The 27,712-nt window shown below is 34.8% G+C and overlaps 1 protein-coding gene across 12 annotated transcripts in view; it reads right to left on the bottom strand.

Annotated features, from left to right (window-relative positions):
• The window catches only part of SLC4A10 (solute carrier family 4 member 10), a 303,415-nt gene that overhangs the window by 152,010 nt on the left and 123,693 nt on the right, over window positions 1–27,712 (bottom strand). For all 12 annotated transcript variants that reach the window (XM_067026174.1, XM_067026178.1, XM_067026173.1 and 9 more), the window contains one exon: window positions 6,884–7,030. In XM_067026174.1, the coding sequence (XP_066882275.1) occupies window positions 6,884–7,030 (147 nt within the window). The remainder of the gene's footprint in view (window positions 1–6,883; window positions 7,031–27,712) is intronic.

The raw sequence follows: 27,712 nt of genomic DNA, 5'->3' as shown, positions 1-27,712 counted from the left end.
TCCCTCCCATCCTCCCTATCCCACCCCTCTAGGTGGTCACAAAGCACCGAGCTGATCTCCCTGTGCTATGTGGCTGCTTTCCACTAGCTATCTATTTTACATTTGGTAGTGTATATAAATCCATGCCACTCTCACTTCATCCCAGCTTACCCTTAACTCTCCCTGTGCCCTCAAGTCCATTCTCTACGTTTGCATCTTTATTCCTGTCCTGCCCCTAGGTTCGTCAGAACCACTTTTTTTTTTTAGAATCCATATGTATGTGTTAGCATACAGTTTTTGTTTTTCTCTTTCACTTCACTCTGTATGACAGACTCTAGGTCCATCCACCTCACTACAAATAACTCAATTTCGTTTCTTTTAATGGCTGAGTAATATTCCATTGTATATATGTGCCACATCTTCTTTATCCTTTCATCTGTAGATGGACACTTAGGTTGATTCCATGTCCTGGATACTGTAAATAGTGCTGCAATGAACATTGTGGTACATGACTCTTTTTGAATTATGGTTTTCTCATGGTATATGCCGAGTAGTGGGATTGCTGGGTCGTACAGTAGTTCTATTTTTAGTTTTTTAAGGAACCTCCATACTGTTCTCCACAGTGGCTGTATCAATTTAAATTCCCACCAACAGTGCAAGAGGGTTCCCTTTTCTCCACACCCTTGTCAGCATTTCTTGTTTGTAGATTTTTTGATGAAGGCCATTCTGACTAGTGTGAGGTGATACCTCATTGCAGTTTTGGTTTGCATTTCTCTAATGATTAGTGATGTTGAGCATCCTTTCATGTGTTTGTTGGCAATCTGTATATCTTCTTTGGAGAAATGTCTGTTTAGGTCTTCTGCCCATTTTTGGATTGGGTTGTTTGTTTTTTTGATATTGAGCTGCATGAGCTGCTTGTAAAATTTGGAGATTAATCCTTTGTCAGTTGCTTCGTTTGCAAATATTTTCTCCCAATCTGAGGGTTGTCTTTTCATCTTTTTTATGGTTTCCTTTGTTGTGCAAAAGCTTTTAGGTTTCATTAGGTCCCATTTGTCTATTTTCATTTTTATTTCCATTACTCTGGGAGGTGGATCAAAAAAGATCTTGCTGTGATTTAGTCAAAGAGAATTCTTGCTATGTTTTTCTCTAAGAGTTTTATAGTGTCTGGCCTTATATTTAGGTCTTTAATCCATTTTGAGTTTATTTTTCTGTACGGTGTTAGGGAGTATTCTAATTTCATTCTTTTACATGTAGCTGTCCAGTTTTCCCAGCACCACTTATTGAAGAGGCTGTCTTTTCTCCATTGAATATTCTTGTCCCCTTTATCAAAAATAAGGTGACCATATGTGTGTGGGTTTATCTCTGGGATTTCTATCTTATTCCATTGATCTATGTTTCTGTTTTGTGCCTACTGGCACAAAATCAACATACTGTCTTGATAACTGTAGCTTTATAGTATAGTCTGAAGTCAGGGAGTCCGATTCCTCCTGCTCCATTTTTCTTTCTCAAAATTGCTTTGGCTATTCGGGGTTTTTTGTGTTTCCAAACAAATTGTGAAATTTTTGTTCTAGTTCTGTGAAAAATGACATTGGTAGATTGATAGGGATTGTATTGAATCTGTAGATTGCTTTGGGTAGTATCGCCATTTTCACAATGGTCATTCTTCTAATCCAAGAACATGGTATATCTATCCATCTGTTTGTATCACCTTTAATTTCTTTCATCAGTGTCTTATAGTTTTTTGCATACAGGTCTTTTGCCTCCTTAGCTAGGTTTATTCCTAGGTATTTTATTATTTTTGTTGTAGTGGTAAATGGGAAATGTTTCCTTAATTTCTCTTTCAGAGTTTTTGTCGTTAGTGTATAAGAATGCAAGAGATTTCTGTGCATCAATTTTGTATCCTGCTACTTTACCAAATTCATTGATTATAGCTCTAGTAGTTTTCTGGTGGCATCTTTAGATCTCTATGTATAGTATCATGTCATCTGCAAACAGTGACAGCTTTACTTCTTCTTTTCTGACTTGGATTCCTTTTGTTTCTTTTTCTTCTCTGATTGCTGTGCCTAAAACTTCCAAAACTATGCTGAATAATCGTGGTGAGAGTGGGCAACCTTGTCTTGTTCCTGAAGAACAAGAGGAAATTTCTCTTAGAGGAAATGGTTTCAGCTTTTTGCCATAGAGAACAATGTTGTCTGTGGGTTTGTCATATATGGCCTTTATTATGTTGAGGTAGGTTCCCTCTATGCCTGAAGAGTTTTTACTATAAATGGGTGTTGAATTTTGTCAAAAGCGTTTTCTGCATCTATTGAGAATATCATATGAGATAACCTCATAATCATATGAGATTATCATATCATATCATATTATCATATCATATCCTTCAATTTGTTAATATGGTGTATCACGCTGATTGATTTGCTTTTTTTTTTTTTTTTTTTTTTGCGCCTCTCACCATTGTGTCCTCTCCAGTTGCAGAACACAGGCTCCGGATGCGCAGGCTCAGTGGCCATGGCTAACGGGCCCAGCCGCTCCGCGGCATGTGGGATCTTCCCGGACCGGGGCACGAACCTGTGTCCCCTGCATCGCCAGGCGGACTTTCAACCACTGTGCCACCAGGGAAGCCCTGATTTGCATATATTGAAGAATCCTTGCATTCCTGGGGTAAATCCTACTTGATCATGGTGTATGATCCTTTTAATGTGCTGTTGAATTCTGTTTGCTAGTATTTTGTTGAGGATTTTTGCATCTATGTTCATCAGTGATATTGGCCTGTAGTTTTCTTTTTTTGTGACATCTTTGTCTGGTTTTGCTATCAGGGTGATGGTAGCCTCATAGAATGAGTTTGGGAGTGTTCCTTCCTCTGCTATATTTTGGAAGAGTTTGAGAAGGATAGGTGTTAGCTCTTCTCTAAATGTTTGATAGAATTCGCCTGTGAAGCCATCTGGTCCTGGGCTTTTGTGTGTTGGAAGATTTTTAATCAATCACAGTTTCAATTTCAGTGCTTGTGATTGGTCTGTTTACATTTTCTATTTCTTCCTGTTTCAGACTCAGAAGGTTGCACTTTTCTAAGAATTTGTCCATTTCTTCCAGGTTGTCCATTTTATTGGTGTACAGCTGCCTATAGTAATCTCTTATGATGCTTTGTATTTCTGCAGTGTCAGTTGTTACTTCTCCTTTTTCATTTCTAATTCTGTTGATTTGAGTCTTCTGCCTTTTTTTCTTGATGAGTCTGGCTAATGGTTTATCAATTTTGTTTATCTTCTCAAAGACCCAGCTTTTAGTTTTATTGATCTTTGCTATTGTTTCCTTCATATATTTTTCATTTATTTCTTATCTGATCTTTATGATTTCTTTCCTTCTGCTAATTCTAGGGTTTTTTGTTGTTCTTTCTCTAACTGCTTTAGATTTACAGTTAGGTTGTTTACTGAGATGTTTCTTGTTTCTTGAGGTAGGATTGTATTGCTATAAACTTCCCACTTTAACTGCTTTTGCTGCATCCCATAGGTTTTGGGTCCACGTGGTTTCATTGTCATTTGTTTCTAGGTTTTAAAATTTCCTCTTTGATTTCTTCAGTGATCTCTTGGCTATTTAGTAGCATATTGTTTAGACTCCATGTGTTTGTATTTTTTACATTTTTTTCCTGTAATTGATACCTAGTCTCATAGCGTTGTGATGGTCCACACTTTGAATAGCAAAGTTCCTTGAACACTGGATCTCAATCTTGGTTGCACATTTGAATCACCTGGAGTATTTTTTAAAAATACCTATGCTTGGGTACCACCCACAGAGATTCTGACTGGTATGGGATGTGGCCATCAAAATATTTTTAAATCTCCCAGGTGTAGCCAAGGTTGAGAACCACTGTTCTAGAAAAACTGACATAATGTATCCAGCTATGGAAAAAAAGAATAACATGACAGAGGCAGAGGGAACAAGCTTATTTTTGTTTGTTTACTAAATATTTCTAAGTTAATGTGAATGCCGCTTATTTTCTCAAATATTAGAAGTATTTCAGAAACTCAAAGTAACCATTAAAGCTTATTCCAACAGATATTCCATTCCCAGAGTCTAAGAGGGAGTCTCTCCTAACTATAAACAGATGAAGCTGGAGTAAGAGAAATCTCAGTTGTCTCTTTGTTATACTCCCAGACTCCACTTCATGAAACAAAAAACCCTGAAAACATGGGGGACACTTTCACACCTCCTCTTCTGCCCACTGACTCAGAGATGATCATCCTTCTATCATGCTGGTGCAGGATACCCAGAGTACTTTTCTTTACACACTCCCATCAATCGTTCTACCTCTGGCAGAAGTACATGGTATTTGGGGAAGTTTGATGCCCATAACTATACACAGCGATGGAGACAAAGAGCACACTAATGGCAGTGCCTCTCTAAGCCACCTTAGGATATAGCTGGACATACATAGTTTGGATATATTTTGCCTTGGAAAAAGGTGAGTAAAAAGAAAAAAACTGGCAGCCTGTAAAAATACTATAAATCAACGGAAAGTCAAAATAATCTTGATGGCCCAAAAGAAGATCATACCTCTGAAAATTATCTACTTCAGAATTAAAAGAAAATGCCCAGAAATAGTGGGGATCATCAATAGACTAAAAACACAGACTCTATCAAGCAGGAAAAACAAATACGAATTAGTAAAGAACAGGAGGAAATGTAAAGAAAATCAGATGAGATAAGAAAGAAACTTAAGAAAACTAAAGATGCAACAGCAAAATCAAAACCCTTAATAGAAGTACTAAAATGCAGAACTGATACTGCAGATAATCAAATGAATAATGAGAGACTAACTTTAAGCTACCAAAAAAAGGACAACAAGCAGATATCATAAATCCAACATGCAGATATTATTCACAAAGATGAGACCAAAGTAAGTGGAACAGAATCAGATAAGACAGGAAAATATTCTCTCAGTGGAATGTATGCAGACTGGAAATGCTTTTTAACATACTCACCATTAGGCCTATCTTAGCAAGTTTTCTTAAATAAAGTGACACAAAAAATTGTCTATAAGCATTCAAGCTTAAAAGACATAAACTTAAAAAATGAAAAAACAGAGAGACTACAAACTTCTCTTCAATACTTAGCAAAACCATATATTAAATAAAGCAATGCCTATAGAGTATTAAAAGTAAAATTGTTCCCCCAAACTTCATATGCTAACTTACCTTATATCTGAATACAACTGAATGGGGAAATGTGGGTTTGAGGCAGTTGGAAGGATAGATGATGAGAATAATACAGTTGAGAAGAAGTCAACTAGATTATAAATTGTGTAAATTTCAAGGTGGGAGGGAATAGGAGATACACATAATTGAAAAGAAAACTTCCTTACTGCATTATGAGGAAAAAACAGTTGCAGAGGTAGGCATATGTTTATGTTTCTATGTTTAACAGGAGGGGAGTTGAATGAATTCTTTCTGGTGACATATTTTCCTTTTGAAGTAGAAAGCATCTGCTAGGTGACTGTGAAAAGGGAGGTGTTGTAGAATGGTGAAGAAGATTGAAAAATACTTATTTCAAAAATTGAAAACCTTCAATTGAAGGTCCACTTGAGTAATGAATTTATTTATTTACTTTTTGGGTTTTTATTTTTCTTTCTTGGCCACAACATGAGGCTTGAGGTAATGATATTAGTTCCATGACCAGGGATCGAACCCAGCCCCGGGAGTGAAAGTGCCGAGTCCTAACCACTGGACTGCCAGGGAATGCCTACTTGAGTAATGAACTTAAATGGTTACAACCTGCCCTGTTGAATGACTATGCCCTGCAGAGCATGTGTACTTGGGAAGGCAGGGAGAAAGTAGGGACATGGAAGCACCTAACATAAATCTGGTTTTTAAAATGGGGGGGAAGGTATGAATAAAACGAAAACAGGGAAATTAAGGTATTTAGAATATTAGCAAAAGTACTACTAAAATTACAGGCTATGAAATCAGAATAGGATCAGGAAATAAAGATAACATGGATAGAAAAAAAAGTAGAGAGGTCAAGTAGTTGAACAAGCAAGTAAGGAGTGAAGCTGTGGTCAGAGACCAAAATGAATGAGTAAGTGAACAAGGTGCAGTGAAGGAGGTCATAGGACGTGGGAAGGTCAGGAAACTGAAAGTCAGGTTCTTAATTATGTCATGTGCATAGGCTCTCACAGCACTCAGGAATTGTTAACAACTTCCATATCACTATACTTTGATATTCTATATATAGTTGACCCTTGAACAATGTAGGGATTAGGGGCACTGACCCTCCTCACAGTTGAAAATCCACGTATAATTTATAGTCAGTTGTATCCGGTTCCACATCCATGGATTCAACCAACCACAGATAATGTAGTGCTGTAGTATTTACTATTGAAAAAATTCATGTATAAGTAGACCCTCCCAGCTCAAACCTGTGTTGTTCAAGGGTCAATTGTATACTTTTAAAGGAAGAATATTCAAAACAGCAGAAAGTTCACATCCTAAGAGTGAAATTTGGAGAGCATCAACAATAGTGTAACTGGGAACTTAATAAAGGCATTTCCCCTTGGATTTTCAAACTACTTAGAGCAATGACTATTATTTGTACAAATTATCAAGAGTTAATACAACTAAATTCTACTACTTAAGTGTATTTCCTCCATCACAAAACTAAGCCAGTCCTCACCTTCACAGAGCAGATGCACAAGAGAAAAATAAAGATTAAACATTCTCTCTCCCACTTCTCCCCAATCTGCCCAAATCATTTTTAAAGTTATAAACAACTTTATGAGTGAGGTATCTGCCCAAATCTTTTATAAAGGTATAAACAACTCTATGAGTGAGGTATTACTGATAATTATGGATTGTACAAACAAGTATAATATTACAATCATAAATTTAAGTTTAAAAAAGAGACAGATTCTTACCAAACGAAGGTGACTCCCTTCCATCCTCTAGTCCGGAATCTCTCTCTCTGTCTCTCTTTCTGTGTTTATGACCACGATGCCTGTGACGTCGATGGCTTTTTCTTCCTCCCAGGGGCACGTGAACTCCAATAAATAGTGTCCGATGACCTTCATCAGAAGTAAATACACAAATTAAACTCTTAATTATTCTAAGGCATAGAAGATGATTATTTACATGTTAATGGAAACCCAATCCAATTCAATCCAGGAAATAGTTTTTGAGTATTTATAATGTGATAAACTTGGGGCTTGGCACTGTACTTTGGTACACAGGTCTATCAAAAACATCTACAATACTAATTACTTGGTTATACTATATTTTATAACCACCATTAATTTATTAGCTATAATAATAATCTCTCTGTGTCTATTCCCCATAGTTTATAATTATACTTTTTACATTAACATTTTTTTTGTTCTATTTTCTCCCTACACTCAACTAACTAGTTATCTCACCAGTTCCCTTCCCTTCACGGTTAACTCTGTGAAACAATCACTATCTCTAATAAAACAGATTTCACCAAGGTCCTAGTAATGCCAGATCCTGTGGGAGTTTTTTTCAGCTCTACTGTTTCTTTCTGTGGCACTTGATACCATTGACCATTCTTTTTTCTATGATTTAAATTTCTCTTGGTCCTCCTCCTCCTCCTCCGTTTTTTTTTTCTTCTCATATTTGTTTCCTTTTTTGGCTTTTCTTCTATTTATTCATTCAAGATTGGGATCCCTAGGACTTGACACCAGATCTTTCTCTTAGACTGCAGACTTACATATCTATCCATCCACCTATTAGACATATTTACCTAAACATCCTTCCCATAGGCATGTCAAAGTCAACATGTCCATGGAACTCATCTTTGTCTTTGTCCCCCAAGTAACTATCATCTATCTCAGTAAATGCATCATCTATCCAATCATCTCAAAGCACATCCAATTTGTCACTAGGTCCTCTTTTACATCTCTTGAATCCATGCTTTCTTCAATATCCCTAGTGCTGCTGTCTTAATTTGGACCCTAATGGCTCACCAGGACTATCAGAACATTCTCCCTAGCATTATCTTTTCTAATTCCATTCTTGTCCCACTTAATCCATCCTGAATATTGATAGCTTTTTTCTTCCAAAATGCAAATCTGCCTACATTACTTCCCTGCTTTAAATTCATTCATTGCTCTCTGTTGCCTATAGGATAAAGTTTTTTACTCTATAAAGCCAAACAATATCTGACATCTGCCTATTTCTCCAGGCAGGCTTCTAAATCCACTCTGCCACACATACTATAAGCCAGCGTGTACCCTTTCACTCCTGAATTGCCAGGTGTTCTCAAGTCTCTCTTTTACTTAATGCTGCTCTTATGCTTCCAACTGTATGAAATATCTTTGTCTTTCCTGATTATCTAATGCATACCTAACTCACCTCCCAAGTATCAGTTCAAGGATTATGCGATCTATGAAATTTTGCATACCTCCTCAGTCTAAATACAGATGACCATTTTCCTGCTTAGGATCCTCTAGTGCTTAATCATATACACCAAAGCACAATAACTCTTGATTGTAGTTGTTTGCTTACAAGTAGTTTTCTTATGAATCTTCCTTAGGGAAGGCCCATGTGTTAGTCATTTTGTATCTTTAGCACCTTGCACAGTGCCTGGCATACATCAGATGCCTAACAAATGTTTACTGAAATGAACAACTTATTGAGTGGTACTGTGCTGTGTATCAGGGATACAAATATGAATAAGACATTATTTTATTCTTACAAATCAGCAGGTTTCAGCCTTTCCAACTTATGTAAAAAGTGGCATTCACGGTGTGATATATTGTTCTGGGTGTCCTCTAGACATACGTATTAGAATCAGCGAGAAGATGTGAACCCATCCCCCCAAACAGACATGCATTAATCTATATGCTCGACAAAATTGCAAATTTCCAACATCATTATTTTAACAGAACTTGGACAATCTAAAATATATACAGAAAAACTTGAAAGAAAAATAACCAGCATTATTTACAATTGCCAAGATATGGAAGCGACCTAACTGTCCATCAACAGATGAATGGCTAGAGATGTGATATATATATATATATATATATATATATATATATATATATATATATATATATATATATTCACAAACATAATATTGAGAAAAAAATATATAATTCCCTTTATAAAGATTTAAAAATAGAATAACTAAAATACATTGCTCAAGGATGCATGCACAGCATGCATACTCAATACAAAAGTCAGAATATTTGTTATTTCTGGCATAAAGAAGAATAGGTGTTGTGACTGGGGAGAGGCACATGAGGAGCTTCTGGGTGCTAAAAATGTTCTGTTTCATAATACAAGTTTTTGCTTTAAAAATGTTTATTAAACTTTGTACATAAGCTTTCTGCACTTTTCTGGATGTATGCTTCATTTCACAATTTAAAAAATTTTTAAAGAAACCAAAGGAAAAGAGTTTTTAGACGGCTTCAGTTACCAGTTTATATGCTATAAAGGAGTCAAACAAGATTAATACTAAAAATTTGCCATTACAGCTATAAATTAATGTTTATCTGTAACTTTCTTGAGATCAGTTTCAGTGGATAGAGAAATGGATAAAAATTGAGGAAGTTTAGACAGTGACTATTTCCTAGAGCTAAACTTTAAAGATTGCAGAGGTTTCTAACAATTACTAATTAAGATAACCATTCCTGGACAGACAAAGGTAAGGAGAACCATGCACCAGGCTGGCAGGTCCAGAGGGTCTGGTTGGGAATAATGAATATTGCCTTTGTTTGTGGCATGTGAATCTGATGGGCAATTGCCAGAAGTAACATCCTAAGAAGTTGCCAAGTCAAGGTTAAAATAAACAATCTGAAACTATATCCAAATATATTCAGATAGGAAGAGAATGCCAAGACATCACAGCTGAACTCATGTCTTGAGAACATTAAATGCAAGGAAGACTAGCCTGAAGGAATTTCCTGAGGCAAAATCTTGCAGAGCTGGTTAAAAAGTAAAGACTAATTTGGGTAAATACTATGTGTATAATTGCTGGATTATATGGTAAGCTTATGTCTACCTTTGTTAGAAACTAACAGACTATCTTCCAAAGTGGCTGTACCATTTTGCATTCCGGGAGCAAAGAATGAGAGTTCCTGTTGTACCACATCCTTGCCAACATTTGGTGATGTCAATGTTTTGGATTTTAGCCATTCTAATAGATGTGTAATGGCATCTCATTGTTTTCATTTGCAATTTCCTAATGACACATGATGTTGAGCATCTTTTCATATGCTTATTTATCTTCTTTGCTGCGATGTCTGTTCAGATCTTTTCCTATTTTGTAATTGGATTATTTGTTTTCTTATTGTTGAATTTTAAGAGTTCTTTGTGTATTTTGGATAACAGCCCTTCATTAGGTATATTTTGCAACAGTATTCTCCCAGTCTGTGGCTTATCTTTTCAATCCTATAACAGTGTCTTTCACAGGGCAGAAGTTTTAATTTTAAAGAAGTCCAATTTATCAATTTTTCTTTCATGGATTGTGCTGTATGATGCTGTATATAAAGTCATCACCAACCTCAAGGTCACCTAGATTTTCTCCTATGTTATCTTCTAGAAGTTGTATAATTTTGTTTTACATTTAGGTAAATGATTACTTTTCAGTTAATTTTTGTGAAAGGTGTAAGGTCTGTGTCTAAATCCTAATCTAAATACTAATTTCCTCACTAGGCATTTGTCCCAGTGAGTTGAAAACTAATGCCCACACAAAAACCTGCACACAAATGTTTGTAGCAGCTTTATTCATAATTGTCAAAAAATGGGAAACAACCAAGATGTCCTTTAATAGGTGAATGAATAAACAAACTGTGGTACATCCATACAATGGAGTATTAATCAACAACAATGAAAAAAGACATGGAGGAACCTTAAATGCATATTGATAAGTGAAAGAAGTCAATGAAAAAGCTACATACTCTAAGATGTTAACCAGTATATGACATTCTGGAAAGGGCAGAACTATAGAGACAATTAAAAATATCAGAGATTCTAAGGGTTCAAGGAGTGGGGTTAGGGATGAACAGGTGGAACACAGGGCATTTTAAGAGAAGTGGCATTATGCTGTATGATACTGTAATGGTAGATATGAAATATTATACATTTGTCAAAACCCATAGAAATACAAACCAAAGAGTAAATCCAAATGTCAACTATGGAGTTTAGTAATAATAATCTATTAATATTGTTTCATCAATGGTAACAAATGTACTACACTAATGCAAAATGTTTATAATAGGGAAACTATGTGCAGGGGAGAAAAGGAGCATATGGGAACTCTGTACTTTCTGTGCAATCTCCCCAAACCTAAAACTGCTCTAAAAAGTAAAGTCTTTTAATTTTTTAAAAAGCTGTGTTTTCATGATCATATATTTTAGGAAAATTTGTAAATATAAGATACCTTCATGGTGGCGGGGGCACTTGTGTGTCTGTGAACATTTTTGGGAAACTAAGAGGAAACAGAGTTGGAGATATATTTAGGTTGGGTTTAAAGGAACATATTTATGTGATTCACAATCACTTCCATATATGAGTAAATTATTGTTAGCTATCCTGACTATCCTAAAGTAGAAATAGTTTCCAGTGGTCTAGTACCCGCTGTGATAAAGTCACCTGACATTGTGACAAAAATGTTCAGGGCTGAAGCGGTGTAACAATATGCAAAGGAATCACAATTTGCCTAGTATTGGAAATATGTGGACAGTGGAAAAGAAGCAAGGTCTCAATTGCATAGGGCCAGAATTAGTCTTTGGAAAATTCTTCCAAATCTTTCAGGTAATATATGCAAGAAGCTTGATAGAAGTTTTAAAGTTTAAGACAACTCTGAAAATTTTCATGAAATTATAAATAAGTTGTAAATATAAAAAAACCTTTCTAGACTATCATTAATTTTTAAAAAATTTAATTAATTATGATAAAGACAATTAATTTTCCATATTCTCAACAGAAAATAATATTTTAAAATCCTTGACATTAAAGGTCAATAATGTAGGGGGAAAATATTACAGAGGTATGTCAGGAAGTTATTTAAAATATTATTGTACTTCTCCAGATGGTATGATTTTGTGCTATTTATCAGTTTCCAAATAAGTATTTGTTTTGATTTTTCTCATTATAAATAAATATTCACCTTTGTACATAATTTGAATTCAAATTTTGAATCCTTTCTCTTAGAGAACCCTCAAAATTTCATAAGCTTCAGGCCCCACAAAGCCTAAATCTGTCCCTAATATGACCTATGTGTGGGCAGCTCCCAATTTTCTATCTCCAGCTCAAACCTCTTTCCCAAACTCCGAACTGGCATACCCATCTGCTTACCTGACACCTCCACTGCATGTCTAAAAGACATCTCAAAATCAACAAGTTCAGGACTAAACTCCTAATCTTCCCCAGCCCAACTCCCTCCAATAAACTGCTCCCTCCCAATCTTGTCCATCTCAGTTGATGATAAAACCTTTTTCTAGTTGCTCAGAACAAAAACCTTGGAATCACTTTAGACTTCTCTTTTTCTCTTACGCCTACAACCAATCCATCAGAAACTCTGTTGGAACAACTTTCAAAATATATCCAAAATTTGTCTGCTTATTATTTCACTTCACCACTCTGGTCAGGGCCATAGGACACCCAATCTGAATTACCGCATTAGCCTCCAGACAGGTCTTCTTGAGTCTACTTTAGCCCCTACAATCTGTCCTAAACACAGCAGCCAGTGTGGCCCTCTGAAAAGACAAGTCAGATTATGTCATTCTTCAGCTAAACCTTCTAATGTTACCCTATTTCACTCAAAGAAAAGGCCAAGGTTTCCCTAATACTCTACGAGGTCCTCTGCGATCTGAATGTCTCATTCCTGTCATCTCTTCCATCTCCTCTCCTGCTGGTCTCCCCATCACTCCATTTCACTCTAGCCATACTGGCTTCCTTGGCATTCCCACTGCCACCCAGGAACTTTCCATAATATGTTTTTTACTTATTATGCTTAGTGTTTAATTTCTAGCTTCTCCCAAAAGTTTTTAAATTTCAGAACAGCAGTGATTTTTAACTTGTTCACTGATGTATCCCAAGTATCTAGCACATGCTTGATAGTTCTTGGTGCTTAATAAATTTTTATTGCACATATAAATCTTCACACAGAGATGATACTTTAAGTAAAATACATAGACAATAGACGTAATGATGCATTATGCTACTAAATACATTAAGAGACTTAAGAATGGAAACAAAGCTAATGGCCACAAAATTTCATAGCAACAATACTGAAATTGCCACAATTTAGGGCTATGAAACTACAGAGATGATATCTTCATGTTTCTGTATGGGTAGAGACTTATAAAGCAAAGAAAACTGGAACCTGGGTTAAAGGAAAATCTTTGGAAGTTAAAGGTTGACTGAATAGATAGAGACCTTCAAAGAGACATAGAAACTTATCACCCAGATTTATACCTTTACATTTCAAAAGATGATAAAGCCCGAGAGCTACCGGTTTGTATTCCAAAGGGTTTAACTGGGGACCCTCCCCTTGTTTTCCCTGCTATTTGTTTACATAAGGGAGAAAAGATTTCCCTGCCTCTCAAGGTGGAAAGGAGACAGCTATATGGCAGTTCCTATATAAAGTCCCAGATTCATAATTTTGGGGCTCCCTTCCTGTGCATATAACCTCCTAGTTCTCATCACATTACCCTGAAGGGGAAGAATGGGGCATGGAGAAGCAATGTGGTTATTGCTGTAAGAAATAATAACAGTTCTCCTTTGATCCAGAAACCTCATCCTTGCTTTTAAGACAAATTAAATAAATATATGTATTAAAAATTTATCAATATGTTTAGGAGATTTTCTACAAAGATTATATGAGATAATATAACTGGTATAAACTATTGAACATGGCACTTGTCATATGATAGACACTCGTGCTTGTGTTAGTTCCTTTCCCCCTTTATGCTGCTCCCCTTCAAAGGCTTAAAGAAGAATGGAGGCAAAATAAAATTTCCTGTTCTATTTCATTGTCTTCCTGCTTTTCTATACATTGCCAACTTTTCTAAGCCCAACTATAATAACCCTGGCCTAAGGAATTAGAGAATCACCTTAGATCCTGTGGAAAAAAGTATACAAATAACATTTCCAGGTTAAGGTTATCATAAAATTTACCTACAATATTATATCCAAAATTTAATAGATGCCACTTAAGAACATAAAGAATTCAAGAAACAATGATAAATGTCATGGTTCTGAAATGAATTGACAATTATTAAACCTAACTGGAATTATTTTTCAAGATTATATAGGGAACAACTTTTATTTTATAGTAAATAAAGACCAAAAATTTAGTTTAAAGAAGGAATCTTTTCAAATGAGCATTTCTTAAATTAGTCAAAGTGGTCAACAAGAATTAACTTTATATCATATTTTTTAAAACCCAAAATTAATAAAAATACAGATAATTTAGATATGAACATATTTTGAATAAGTGAGAATGGAACAATGTGCTGTTAAGAGAAAAGATTTTTTTGAAATAAGCAGGGAATCCTATAATTTATTCAGAATTTACCTGTATGTCAGTTGAGGGAAAATACAGTTTCCCCATTAGAAAAACAAAGGGTTCATTAAAGGTAATACTGCTTTCTGAACACAAATCTTGCTAACAAATCCTGGATTTTTTGACACAAATTGTGTGGAACTATCTTGTCGAGTAGGTCCAGAATTATTGTAAATATTTTTATTGTATAAGAAATACCAGGGCTTCCCTGGTGGCACAGTGGTTGAGGGTCCGCCTGCCGATGCAGGGATCACGAGTTCGTGCCACGGTCCAGGAAGATCCCACATGCCGCGGAGCGGCTGGGCCCGTGAGCCATGGCCGCTGAGCCTGCGCGTTCGGAGCCTGTGCTTCACAACGGGAGAGGCCACAACAGTGAGAAAAAATAATAATAATAACAGTACTGAAACAACACTTTATGTAGCTGTGGTCATAGTATACTGTTTACAAAATGCAGTGAGGAAAGAGATGCATTTGGGGATGGAAAGGAATCTTACTATGATTAATAATAATAGTAATTAACTACTCTCTTTTATTTAGCTGGCAGGGAAGGGGTCAAGCTATCTACTCTTGAAGAGAACTGTGTGTTTTTTCTGTGAAATGAATATACACAGCTGGTGCATAATTACTGAGTCGCTACAGCCATTTATTTAGACGTGTCAATCATGGGAAAAGGTCAAGTACATTAAGCCAAATTAGCATGTGATCTTTAATTCCACAGAGACGCTAACAGAGTCAGAAAACACAACAGGGCATCATTTATCATAGCATATCAAAGAACTTGTAAGTCCAAGAGAAATTCTCTGCTGAGGGACAGCAATGGAGAGAAAGAAAAGAGACCTAGAGGGTGTAAGTGAACGTATGTGTGCATTGCAAAGAGATATTATTAGGCTACTCACTGCACTGTTGTTTTTTGTGTTATTTTGCTGAAAGAATAAAAAAGTCACACCAATGTGGTCATAGTCACCTGACCCTAGGGCCGTATTTTTAATTATTACAAAACAAAGGGCCACACGACTGTGACTATTCTATACAGAAACTAAAAGTCTTAAAAGTACTAAAGTTGTTCATCAAAGGAACCATAGTTCTGAGATTTACTAGTTTAGAAGATACTGTGGCATATTTTTAAAAATACTATTCTTATAAGTTTATAACACTATCTTGAGCAAAACATAGTAACTAAATTACTGTGTATCTTGCAATAACGATGTTATTTTTCATCTTAGAGCACAATAAGCCTCAACATTTCTTGATTAAATGAATGAATTCTAATAATATATATCTTCTAAGAAAAAAAAGAAAAGACAGGAGAATTCCCCATTTTTATAGGCTGTAAGACAGCTCGATGTTGGATGTTTACAGCGCTCAAAGGGGGGCTAATACAAATTAGTCAAGAAACAGGATAATAAGAAATGCTTATAGGATATGATCCCCGCGCTTAAAATAAGATAGCCATTCAATTGCTTAAAAATCAAGTTCAACAAAGAAAACAGCACAAAATGATACAAATAAGAAGCAGAAAACAATAGCAATCTGCATTAAAGCTAATGTTCTTGTGTTGTATCAGGCATTAAATGCTGTAGGAGTTCATAAATAGAGTGAAATCAAAGATAACCTGGGCAATTAAGGAAGGTTTCAGGGAGAAGGACTTGAGTTGAGTCTTAAACAAAATAGGTTTTGGATTAGCAGAGGAGTGGGAAATCTAGGAAAAGAAGATAATGTGCACAAAAACAGAACAATTTTGGGTGATAATCTGAGGTGCATGTTGAGCAGGGGAAAAATAAGGTGAGATACAGCATCTATTTTTATAATCACAAAAGCTTGCAATTTCACTATTATTTTAAAACATTTATGTTTTGTTGTTTTTACAAGGGAGAGGGAGAAAAGACATCAACATATGTTCTGGGATACTTTTAAAAAATGAAAGCAAAAGACAACGTGGTACTCCCCATCTCCTCAACCTCATTCTAATTAAATTATGATTTCTGAACAGCCCTGCCACTTTGCTTCAAGGAAATAGGTAGAAAATAAGCAAAAATTTAAAACTGTAAAATTTTCCAGATTTAGTTTTGCCTTTTATTAATCTGAAAGACAGTGGCTTTCAGATTAGAAGGTGGCTCATTCTGGGAACTGTGGTAATTAAGGACAGAAGGGTTGCTTGGAAAAGCTGAAGACTTGTTGAGGAGAAAAACAGATTTCCATGAAGGCAGTTGATGGAATTCAACTGTGAAACTGAAGGAATGAAACAAAACAGCTGAAAGCAAAGATGGAAAATACTTGGCATTTCTGCATAGATGTTTACAAATAATAAATAGTGTTGCAGATTTTTTTAACGGCCACAATATTTTAGCAGCTTCTCCCATCAAGTGGTAGAATCTATTCTTCTAACCCTTGAACCCCGGCTTGATCTTTGGGACATTAGCACATGTGATACAAAGACTTAGAGCCTGTGCCCTGGTTCTTCCCTCTACTGCTTCTCCGGACTTTTGTGCCACCATGTAATCAGATGTATCAAATCTATCTACTTTTATCACATACAATTGCCAGTATACATTCTCTTAGCACCTTACATTTCCTTATAACATTTTTGAAAATTTTGATTAAATAGCTAATTGCATAATCAGGCAATAATGCCTTTGATAGGCTGTATAGGCAGTAATATGGTCTGTCTAATCATGTTCACATTCCCAGTACCTGGCATATTAAAAGCTCAATAAGTGTTGAATAAATAAATGAATGACAACAAATCCAAACTCTTTTTTACTCATTTTATGCTGGAGTAGGCTGGAAAATTCAAAAACTGGCTCAGAGAAGGAGAGAGAACTTTGAGGAAGATAGGATTTGTACTGGCAAGTGAAAAATAGATAGCAGGCACAGGCACACAGAGGGTCCAGAGATATATGTACCTTGTTTTTATCGGGAAGTAAACAGAATTTTTATTTCCTTAAACATCCATTGTTTAATGAATGCTTTACTCATTAAATGCTTTATTCACTGCTCATGAATAAACATGCATTTATACTGCTATAGAAACAACGTTTCTTATTTTTTTTACATTTTACAGGAAATTTTAGAAGAAGACAATGACTTTACCTGACAGCAGTGGTTTGCTGGAACTGGTTCACACCAGTTCGCCAGAGCTAGTTGTGCACATCTCTTCCTAACTCTGTGTACAGTGAAAACACTTCAGCGATGTGAAAGCAGCCATGAAAATTGGCAAATGCTACAAATTAAGGCTATGGAGGCAGCAGGGAGGAGAGAGGGAAGGAGGGTTATCAGAGCACCACTGCCTGGTACCTGATGGGTACATAAAGATGGAATTTCCTATTTTTTTAAGTTGTTGACAATTTTATATACCCATAAGTAATCTGATCAATTTACCTTAATAAGGCTGACTTCACTTTCTAGAAAGATCCACTTGTGCAGTTCTGTAATTATGTGGATATTTAGTAAGTACCCACTTCTGAGTAAAGAGGATAAAATAATTATTTGAGGCAATGCAAAACCACAGAGCTAAGATGATGTTGAAAAGTGAAATTAAGGGGCATCCATTTACATAGAATCCTAAGAGCCTCTTAGGAAGAAGGGAAACTGAACCCAAATCCCTTTGCTTTGAGATATAAAATCATTAAATCATTGCTGAAGGAGTATAGTGCCCTAAATGAAGACAAGCAGGAATGGATAACAGCCCCCCACTTCCACTCCCCATTAAGAAGAAACACCATTGATGGGAGGAGGGTCTGGACCCTTTTCCAAACTCAACAGCAGCCACTAGATTACTGCGTGTGTCTGTGTATGTGGGTGTGTCTGTCTGATTTTAATGGCCCATTATGTGACTTATGCTAAAGTCCTTTCTGACAAAGTCACTTTGGTACTAAGGAGCTTACTCTGAGTGGGGAAAGGAGATGCATGTGTGCCCTTACATAAGGTAAATCAAAAACTTGAAATATAACACTTAAGGCTCAAGGCAGGTTTGGGTATGTATGTATGTGGAGGAGGAGGTTGTGTAGCTGACTGGATAAACATGTACAGATAAACCAGGAAGGATCAACAGCTTTAATGGACAGGGCCTTGCACCAAATGATAGTGGGTAGTCACAAACTCCAGTGCAACTTGCATCATCCCAACTCCCTGGATGCCACCAGACTTCTAATTGGTGGTAGAAGATACTGAGACTAATAGGCTAAGCTCTCCAGGGTTAAACACTTGTTGAAATCAACCATGAGGGGCATATCTGGTTTGTAAGGTCCATATTTTTGTCTCTTTTTTTTTTCACTGCAGTATTACTAGTACCTGGAGTAGTGTCTGACACTTAATAATAGGCATTAAATAGAGTTGGAGGAATGAATGAATTAATGAATCTGAAGTCCCGTTAATTCTCACTGAGGGTGGCAACAGGTTAGAGATATTAAAGACTGATTAAACCATTTAGTCTAAGTAACCCTATGGAACCTTGGAAGGAGAACCCCAGGAGAAATGCCATACTTTCAGAATATCCAAGCAGGTGGTTCCTCTGGGTTATTATATTGTCAATGTTAACCAAATATGACCTGACTTTGTATCTCAAGATGATAAAGCCAGACATACCCTTTCCATTAAAAAATTTACATCTGGTGATATTTTTTTCCACACCTACTCTACTTCAAATTTCTTTCTTCCTCAAGAAAGGTAAAGATAAGTTTCTGTTCTTTTCAAGAGGCATGAATCATTAATAGGACATTTTTTAAACCATTTATAAAGAGTGAGCAGTCCTTTTCAAATTCAAAACTAATGAATTTTCTTGTCAGAGAACTGAAAAACTTAAAGATATTTAAATATTAAGCAAAGTTAACAAGAAATTTAAATTTTAAAGCATACTCTAGAAGTTCACTTAAAGATCACAGAATTTAGAGATGGAAAATTCTTCAGAGAGCACTTGATTGAGACCTCTCTTTTTCACATGTGAAATAAACAGTAGTTGAATAAGTTATCCCAATATTTCTAAAACTAAACACTTCTAAGTAGTCGTATCCAATAGGGAAATTTTAACAACTTAGTTTATCTTCCTCATACAAAACTCTACTATTTCTGTATAACATAAAATGATGGTATATTTTATCTTCCATATAACCATTTTCAAATACTCTCAAGTTAGCAGTCATGTTCTTTCTACATATTCCCTTAGCATTTTCCTCAACTAATATTTGTATAGGATGACCTCTACTTTAGTCATATTCATCTTCTTCAGTGTGTCTACCTTAGGTTTATTCATTGTGTGTAAGTCCACAAGACACATATGGAACATTTTGGATACATCCATATGGACTCCTACAGCACTTACAGGTGGAAATAACATTCCAGGAAGCGAATCATTCAGAGAGAGAATGAAGAATACGAGGAAAAAAAAATCAAGGATAGATATAGGGAGAAACCAACAGTTAAAAGATAGATGAGAATTGTCAAAGGTTTGAAGAAATAGATGGAACTTCTCATATTATGTCAATGGGAATATAAAACATAGATCAAAATTTTTAACTCTATGACTTTTTGACCCAGCAATCCTCCTGAGAATTATATCAGTAAAGTACACAAGAATACATATATGATAATTCATAGCAGCTTTGTTTAAAAGAGATAAATGAGAAATAAAATGTCCATTGATAAGGGATTGGTTAAATAAAGCACAGTACAATCATGCAATGAAATAATAAGCATAATTTAAATGGGCAGTATCAATATTAACATGGAATGGTGCTGATTTTTTTAATGAAAAGACAGTAGCTGAAAAGATTACAAATTGTACCATAATTTTACTTATATGTAATTTAGTTATAATTACATCTGTTTATGATATATAATTAAATTATATTCTTTTATAATATTAATTCTGTTCAGAAATATTAATTTTATTTCTTCTCAACAGTAGGTTTTGGGGGTTGTTTTGTTTGCCTTCTTTATACTTTATACTTTTTTATATTTCTTGGATTTTTCTAACTCAAAATAATTTTTTGTTTTAAAATAGTTTTAAAACAATAAAACGATTTTAATTTGGGGAAAAAAACATAGAAATGTCAGGCAGAGTAAGAGGGACCAGTGGATAAAATAGAAAAAAATACCAAGGAAGACTACCTGAGAAGAGAAGTCAAGGGAGGGGTATGAGAAAAGAGAAGGAAGATCTAAAAACAAAGGTATAGTCAAAAGTTTTAAAAGCAACTGAGACTTCAAAAGGGCTGACAACAGGCGATCACTATACTTGGCAATTAAGAGCACTTTTTAAATAGAATGCATATTAATAAACCTTAGGAGAATATTAAAGTGAGATAGCATGAGAGAAATAGTATTTCAACTTAGTAAACATGACTTTCATTTTCATGATCAGTACTGTTAAATGCATTGGTGTTGCAGACACTATACTATTGTATTAATCACTGTGATATCATAAAATGCTTTCCTGCCACATTGTCATCTAATTACAAAGCAGCAATTTATCATTACATGAAAAAATTGAGTTATGCAAAGGAAAAAATAGGTACAATTGTAAATAATTTAGCTAGATATTAGAAATCCTTTTTCTAATAAGACTGTAATACTTTTTTCACAGATGCTCCAAAGGTAATTTAGAAGCAGTTTTGAAAGTAGTCAAAAAAGAATATTCATAGTCAATATTGGAAGCAATCTAAATGTCCATCAACAGATGAATGGATAAAGAACACATGGTACGTATATATATATATATGTATATACATATATATAATGTATAATATATATAATGAAATATTACTCAGCCATAAAAAAGAAAGAAGTCCTGCCATCTGTAGCAAAATGGATGGATGAAACTAGAGAGCATTTTGCTTAATGAAATAAGTGAAAGAAAGACAAACACTCTGTTATCACTTATGTATGGAATCTAAAAAATAAAACAAATGAATATATATAACAAAACAGAAACAGACTCACAGGTATAGAGGACAAACTAGTGGTTACCAGCAGGGAGAGGGAAGAGGGGAGGGGCAAGATAGGGGTACAGGATTAAGAGATACAAACACTATGTATAAAATAGATAAACAACAAGGATACATTGTACAGTCCAGGGAAATATAGCCACTATTTTGTAATAACATTAAATGGAGTATACTCTATAAAAATATTGAGTCCATATGTTTTATATACCTGAAACGAATACTGTAAACCAACTATACTTCAATTAAAAAAGGATATTCATAATGTTCCTTTTGCAGAGACAAGACAAAAGCTTAATTTACCAGCAGAAAATTAAAATTTTATTTTCTTTTAATCATGATTTCAATCATTTTGGTTTTCTATATTATCTTCCCACCCGAAGCTCTCATTAGGGGTAGAAATGATAGAGAAAGAAAGGAAAAAGAATTAGATTTTTTCATTGTGCTTTCAGCAGTTTTGACAAACTAAGAGCAGTAGGGATGACTAGGCAGCCAGGAAAGAGGGAGGATAGAATGGGGTAGGGAACAATGTCACCGGGAGAAAATATAAAAGAGAGCATTCCAAAAAGTAACCTCAGAATACCGGTACACCAAATCGACTTAATTCTATTAAGGTTCCAGTGATGCTAGTACTGATAAAATTATAGGTGTGTGTAATCCAGAAAATCAAGAATATCACCTCTTTCAACTACTATTTAAAACTTGTTCAGTATTATCAGTATTTATCTCAATTGATATTTAAATGTAAACATTTATGTGCCGGGTGGCCACTGTTATTTTCTCCCAAGGAGGTCTAGAACTCAAGTGCCCTATTGACAGCACCAGTATGTAAACCACTTTGGAGAATAAAGAATATAAAACAAATTTTGTTCAGTGCTTATATACCATTAGCACTTAATTAATATTCGTGAATGATGATGACTTCACAAGAAAAGCCCTGATTGACTAGTAGCCCACCCCTGCTTCTATTGTGAGGAGATAACCTGTGGAGGCTATGATCACATGCAGCCAAGGAGCTTTAAAGTAGGATAGCTCTAAGGGAAAGATTAGCAGCTGAAATAGAGATTTAAGAATTTAATCAAGAAGTAGACTAAGTTGATCTCCTTCACAATGTCACCTTCATAGTATGATTCCCATACTATTGAACTGTATAACTAAATAATCAACGCACTTAAGTCTCAGACGTCTGGAAAACTCAAAACAAAAGTATAGTGTTAATATAAACCTACAGAGTACCTATTAAGAAGCTTTGGCCATTTGTGGTTTGTCTTCAAAGTATTAAATATTTTCGAAGAAAAATATAGGAGGATTAAAGGAATAAATTCTTTGCTGTAAAATACCCTCTTTTAATATTTATAGGATTATATTTAATGTAATGAAAAGGAATTTCTTTTCATCTAATATATCTCTAAAATAGCAATTGATTGAAAATGTTACATATACACACACAAATATACAGTTCTCCTTATTCACAAAGGATATGTCTTAGGTCACATTACATAGCAAATACCTCAAATACTGTACTGTGCCTTTGATAGGTAGAGAGTAGTAGTAAATAGAGCCAGATTTATAAGGAACGATGAGGGAGATTAAGAATATGGGCTCTTATTCTAAAATCATCTGCCTAAAATAAATAAATAAATAATAAATAAAATTGTCTAGCCTAAAAACAGACATCCTAAACTAGGGATGGAAAATATATAATGAGGACCCCTAAATTAAGAAACCATACATTGCAGGATTTCTTAGCCACATAGACACATTAGAATATTTGTTACTATACTCATGCAAATACGTCTATAACTACTTGCAAATGGTCTAATAAACCAAATTTAGAATACTTTAGATCTTTCAAATTTACAATACACTCTAAAAGCAGACTGTAAATAACTAGCAAGTTACCACTCACTTTAAATAGACAAAATATCATGAATAAATTTATATATCAAAATAAATTGATGTGGGTCACATACAAAAATCATGTGAAACACTTAATATGAAGAAACATGGAACATGATATATAGCTCACCTGAGAGTTAATTTTAGGAATAAAAGTAATTCCATTATTACAGACTGTTAAAAAATGTTCTCTTATTTGGTTCTTATTTTTAGGATACCCTGGAGAAAAATAGAACAATTCACTATGAAATGTGCATAGGTGGCAAAGATAGTCAATTAGGGAATAAAACTTACTACTGGCTATTTTTTTCTGGAATTTTCAGTATTAGTCTATCTGCCTAATTCCCATCCTCAAATATCCAAAGTGTTTGGCAGGCAGAATATACAATTTTAAATAGATCCTACGTAATTAATTAACTTCACTAATTATTACCAATGGACCAAATAACACTTAGAATTGCCATATCAAGTGACATTGAGCCTGTATCAACAATACTAAATTGCACAAAAGTTAAGAACCCCTAATAGCAGGAAAAACAGTTCTTTGTTTTTCAAATAAAAGACATTTGGAACATGGAAACAATAAGATTATTCATTCTGTGGTGCTGCTAGCAGAGACAAGAATTTAAAATAAGAGAACATGAGGTTATTATTAAAACTAGTCTCCAGTGGGACAGGCCTTTCCTTTTGTTGGAAATGAATCTGTCTAATGGGAATTTACTAACTACAAAATATTTCAAATTTTTGCAAAATTATTTGGAAAACTATTGTAATAGGGGTACTAATTATCGAATTCATTATTGCTTCATAGAATAGTCTCAACTTTTAAAAAATAGTCATGATTAAGTGAGTGAATATGCCCCAGTCTTCCAGTTAATAAACATCTTGCCCCATTCAGTCACCTAAAAAACAAGGCTCCACATTATGTTTACTTCTATAACATAGTTGTTAAAAGCCCAGACCCTTGTGGGTTTGAATACCTTGCTAGTCATGGCCTGGGCAAGTCAATATTTTGTGCTTTAGTTTCCTTATCTGTAAGATGGAGATGATAATAGTACTTATCTCACAGAGGAACTTCAAAAATTAATTCATTCTCCATTATTTGACCTACCTCATGCAAATGTTTAAACTTCATCTCTAGTCACTCTTTACCTCCATGAACACAATCTCAATGTGTTAGCCACACCATATTTGCCATTCCCAGAATATAATGGATCCTTCCTTCTTTGCCTTCAGAACTCTCATTCATCCTTCTAAGCCCATCTCTGTCTCTGTGAAGCCAACTTTTGTTTCTCTCAGCAGAATTCATTTTTTCCTTCTAATGGCAATTTTTGGAGATAAAAGATCAGAAAGAAAAATATCTAAGCCTAATTTTTGGCTATTTCTTTATTTTTTCAAATTATTTTCTACTTTGGTTTCAAAATAGTGCATCATAATTATAGGATCAGCACTTACTATCTTCTGTTTTTTAGTGAAAAACATTTTTGACATTACAATGATTATGATCAGAAAAGCATTTTAGTAATCTTAAGAGCTCAGGAATGCATTGGGTGAAATGAAGAAAGTGGGAGGGTATTATCATTAATAAAATTATATTATATGATAGCTTTGTGCTAGGTATTTTACTTACAGTATCTCTGGACTTTAGGTCCACGATATATTAAGTGGTCCCCAAAAGAAATAAACTAGTAAACCAAAATTTTTTATCTCAAATAAAATGAGTAAAAATATCAAGACAGAGGTATAATCTTCTCTATTAAATTCCTGACTTAAAAGTATTTTACTCTCTGCTAAAAGCAATACAGAATAAAGAAAATGTCTTTTCAATTTAATTCATAGCCAAGATTTAAATATTAGTTTAACTTTTCCATTAAAGTTTTAAATTTATGAATTCCTGAATATCCGATTAAAATGTAACTAGATTTATTTATCTTAGTACAGTGCAACATAATTAGAAACTCCTGTATTTACATGTTAAATATTTGGAAGCTAATTCAATATTTGGTGAGTGTTCATTATGCACCTCATTACAGTATATAAACTTAACTTCTTACATGATTAGTGATATATTATTGAATTATATATAAATGAGATTCAATGCAACACATTTTTGGGTACCTATCTAGTTTAAGGAAAACTGCTGGACCGATACCATGGTAGAATGCAAATATGTATAAGACAAAGATTTGTCCCTCAACAAGCTTATAGTCAAATCAGAATGATAAGAAATATATACATAATAATAATAATATAAGAAATTATGTAAATTCAGAAAAAGAGATCTGGAGGAGGAAGATAATTATTCTGCCAGGAGGGATCAGGTAACGCTACTGGATGGGCAGAATGGACATTCTATTCTTTGTGGAGAAGATGAGAAGGCACCAATTTGATATGGAGCAACAAAAAGGTTTTGAACACAAAATTTTTAATAATATTCTTGAGGTTTTACTGCATCTTCCATGTTCTCAGACTGTAGAAAAATAGCAGGTATTATTTTAGAAATATGTGCTAAAAGCATGAAAAACAAACAGTCTCTCTCTCACTAAAGAAGTTCTTTACATATCAGTGATTTGGGGGAAAATTTAACCTGTAAGGAGTATGCAAGCTATAACAAGTGTAAAGTTAGACAACAGAGGAATATGAAGGATAAAACTGCAGGCATTCTATACCATATACAGAAATTAACTCAAAATGGGTCAAAGACCTAAATGTAAGACCCCAAACTATAAATTAGAAGGAAATATAGGGAAAAGCTTTATGACATTGGATTTGGCAAGGATTTCCTGGAAATAACACCAAAAGCTTAGGCAACAAAAGTAAAACTAGACAAATTGGACTATATCAAAAAATTAAAATTTTCTGCATATCAAAGAACACAGTCAACAGGGCAAAAAGGCAACCTACAGAATGGGAGAAAATATTTGCAAATCATATATACCTGATAAGGAGTTAATATCTAGAATACATAAAGAACTCCTACAACTGAATAACACATTAAAAAATCCAGTTAAACAATGCACGAAGGACTTGAATAGACATTTCTCCAAAGATGATACACAGATGGCCAAAATGCATATGAGAAAATGTTCAATATCACTAATTATTAGGAAAATGCAAATCAAAACCTGACACCCGTTAGGATGGCTACTATCAAGAAAACCTGGAAAACTGCCAAGTGTTAGAGAGGATGTGAAGAAATTGGAACCCTTGCGCGGTGTTGGTAGGAATGTAAAATTGTGCATCTTCTATGAAAAACAGTATGGCAGGGCTTCCCTGGTGGCTCAGTGGTTGAGAATCCACCTGCTGATGCAGGGGACACGGGTTTGTGCCCCGGTCTGGGAAGATCCCACATGCCACGGAGCGGCTGGGCCCGTGAGCCGTGGCTGCTGAGCCTGTGCGTCCAGAGCCTGTGCTCCGCAACGGGAGAAGCCACAACAGTGAGAGGCCTGCGTACTACAAAACAACAACAACAACAAAAAAAACCAGTATGGCAGTTTCTCTAAAAATTAAAAATAGAATGACCCTATGATCCAGCAATCCCACTTATGGGTATATACTCAAAAGAATTGAAAGCAGGGTCTTGAAGCAATATTTGCACACTCATGCTCATAACAGCACTAGCCAAACAGCACAGCACTATTTCACAATAGCCAAAAGATGGAAGCAATCATGTCCATCGATAGATGAATGGATAAACAAAATGTAGTATATACATACAATGGATATCATTCAGCATTAAAAAGGAAAGTAATTTCTAACACTACAGCATGGATACACCTTCATGACATCATGCTAAGTGACACAGTCACAAAAGGACAAACACTGCGTGATTTCACTTGTGTGAGGTATCTAGCATAGTCAAATTCATAGAAACAGAAGGCAGGATGGTGTTTGCCAGGGGGAGAAGGAAATGGGGAGATGTTGTTATATAGAGTTTCAGTTTTCCAAGATGAAAAAGTTCTGACACTGCTTAGACAACATTGTAAATATATTTAACACTATTGAACTGTACACTTAGAATTGGCTATGATGATAAATTTTATGTTATGAATTTTTTACCACAAAAGAATTTTTTTAATGTTTTTTAAAAAGCAATCCAGTTGTTTGACAGAATTGCCTTGACTGGAAATCCATCTGTTCAGTCAAAATGGCTAAAATAATAGCATATCATCTTCAGCTATTGAATTTTCTTCTCTTTGTTATCATCTAATTATTAATAAGACATACTATTTTTAGCAACTTATTAATTTGCTCTTATGCCTGCAGAAAATATAACAATGGTCATATCTGAAAAAATAAAATATTCATTAAATTTTTTAAAAGTTCAGGAATCCATTCTGAAAAAAGCTGGACATGGCTGAACAATGAAGAGAGAATGGAGG

The sequence above is a fragment of the Kogia breviceps genome, chromosome 2 (assembly GCF_026419965.1).
Source record: "Kogia breviceps isolate mKogBre1 chromosome 2, mKogBre1 haplotype 1, whole genome shotgun sequence".
NCBI lineage: Eukaryota > Metazoa > Chordata > Mammalia > Artiodactyla > Physeteridae > Kogia > Kogia breviceps.
This window is presented reverse-complemented; position numbering and strand designations above follow the sequence as displayed.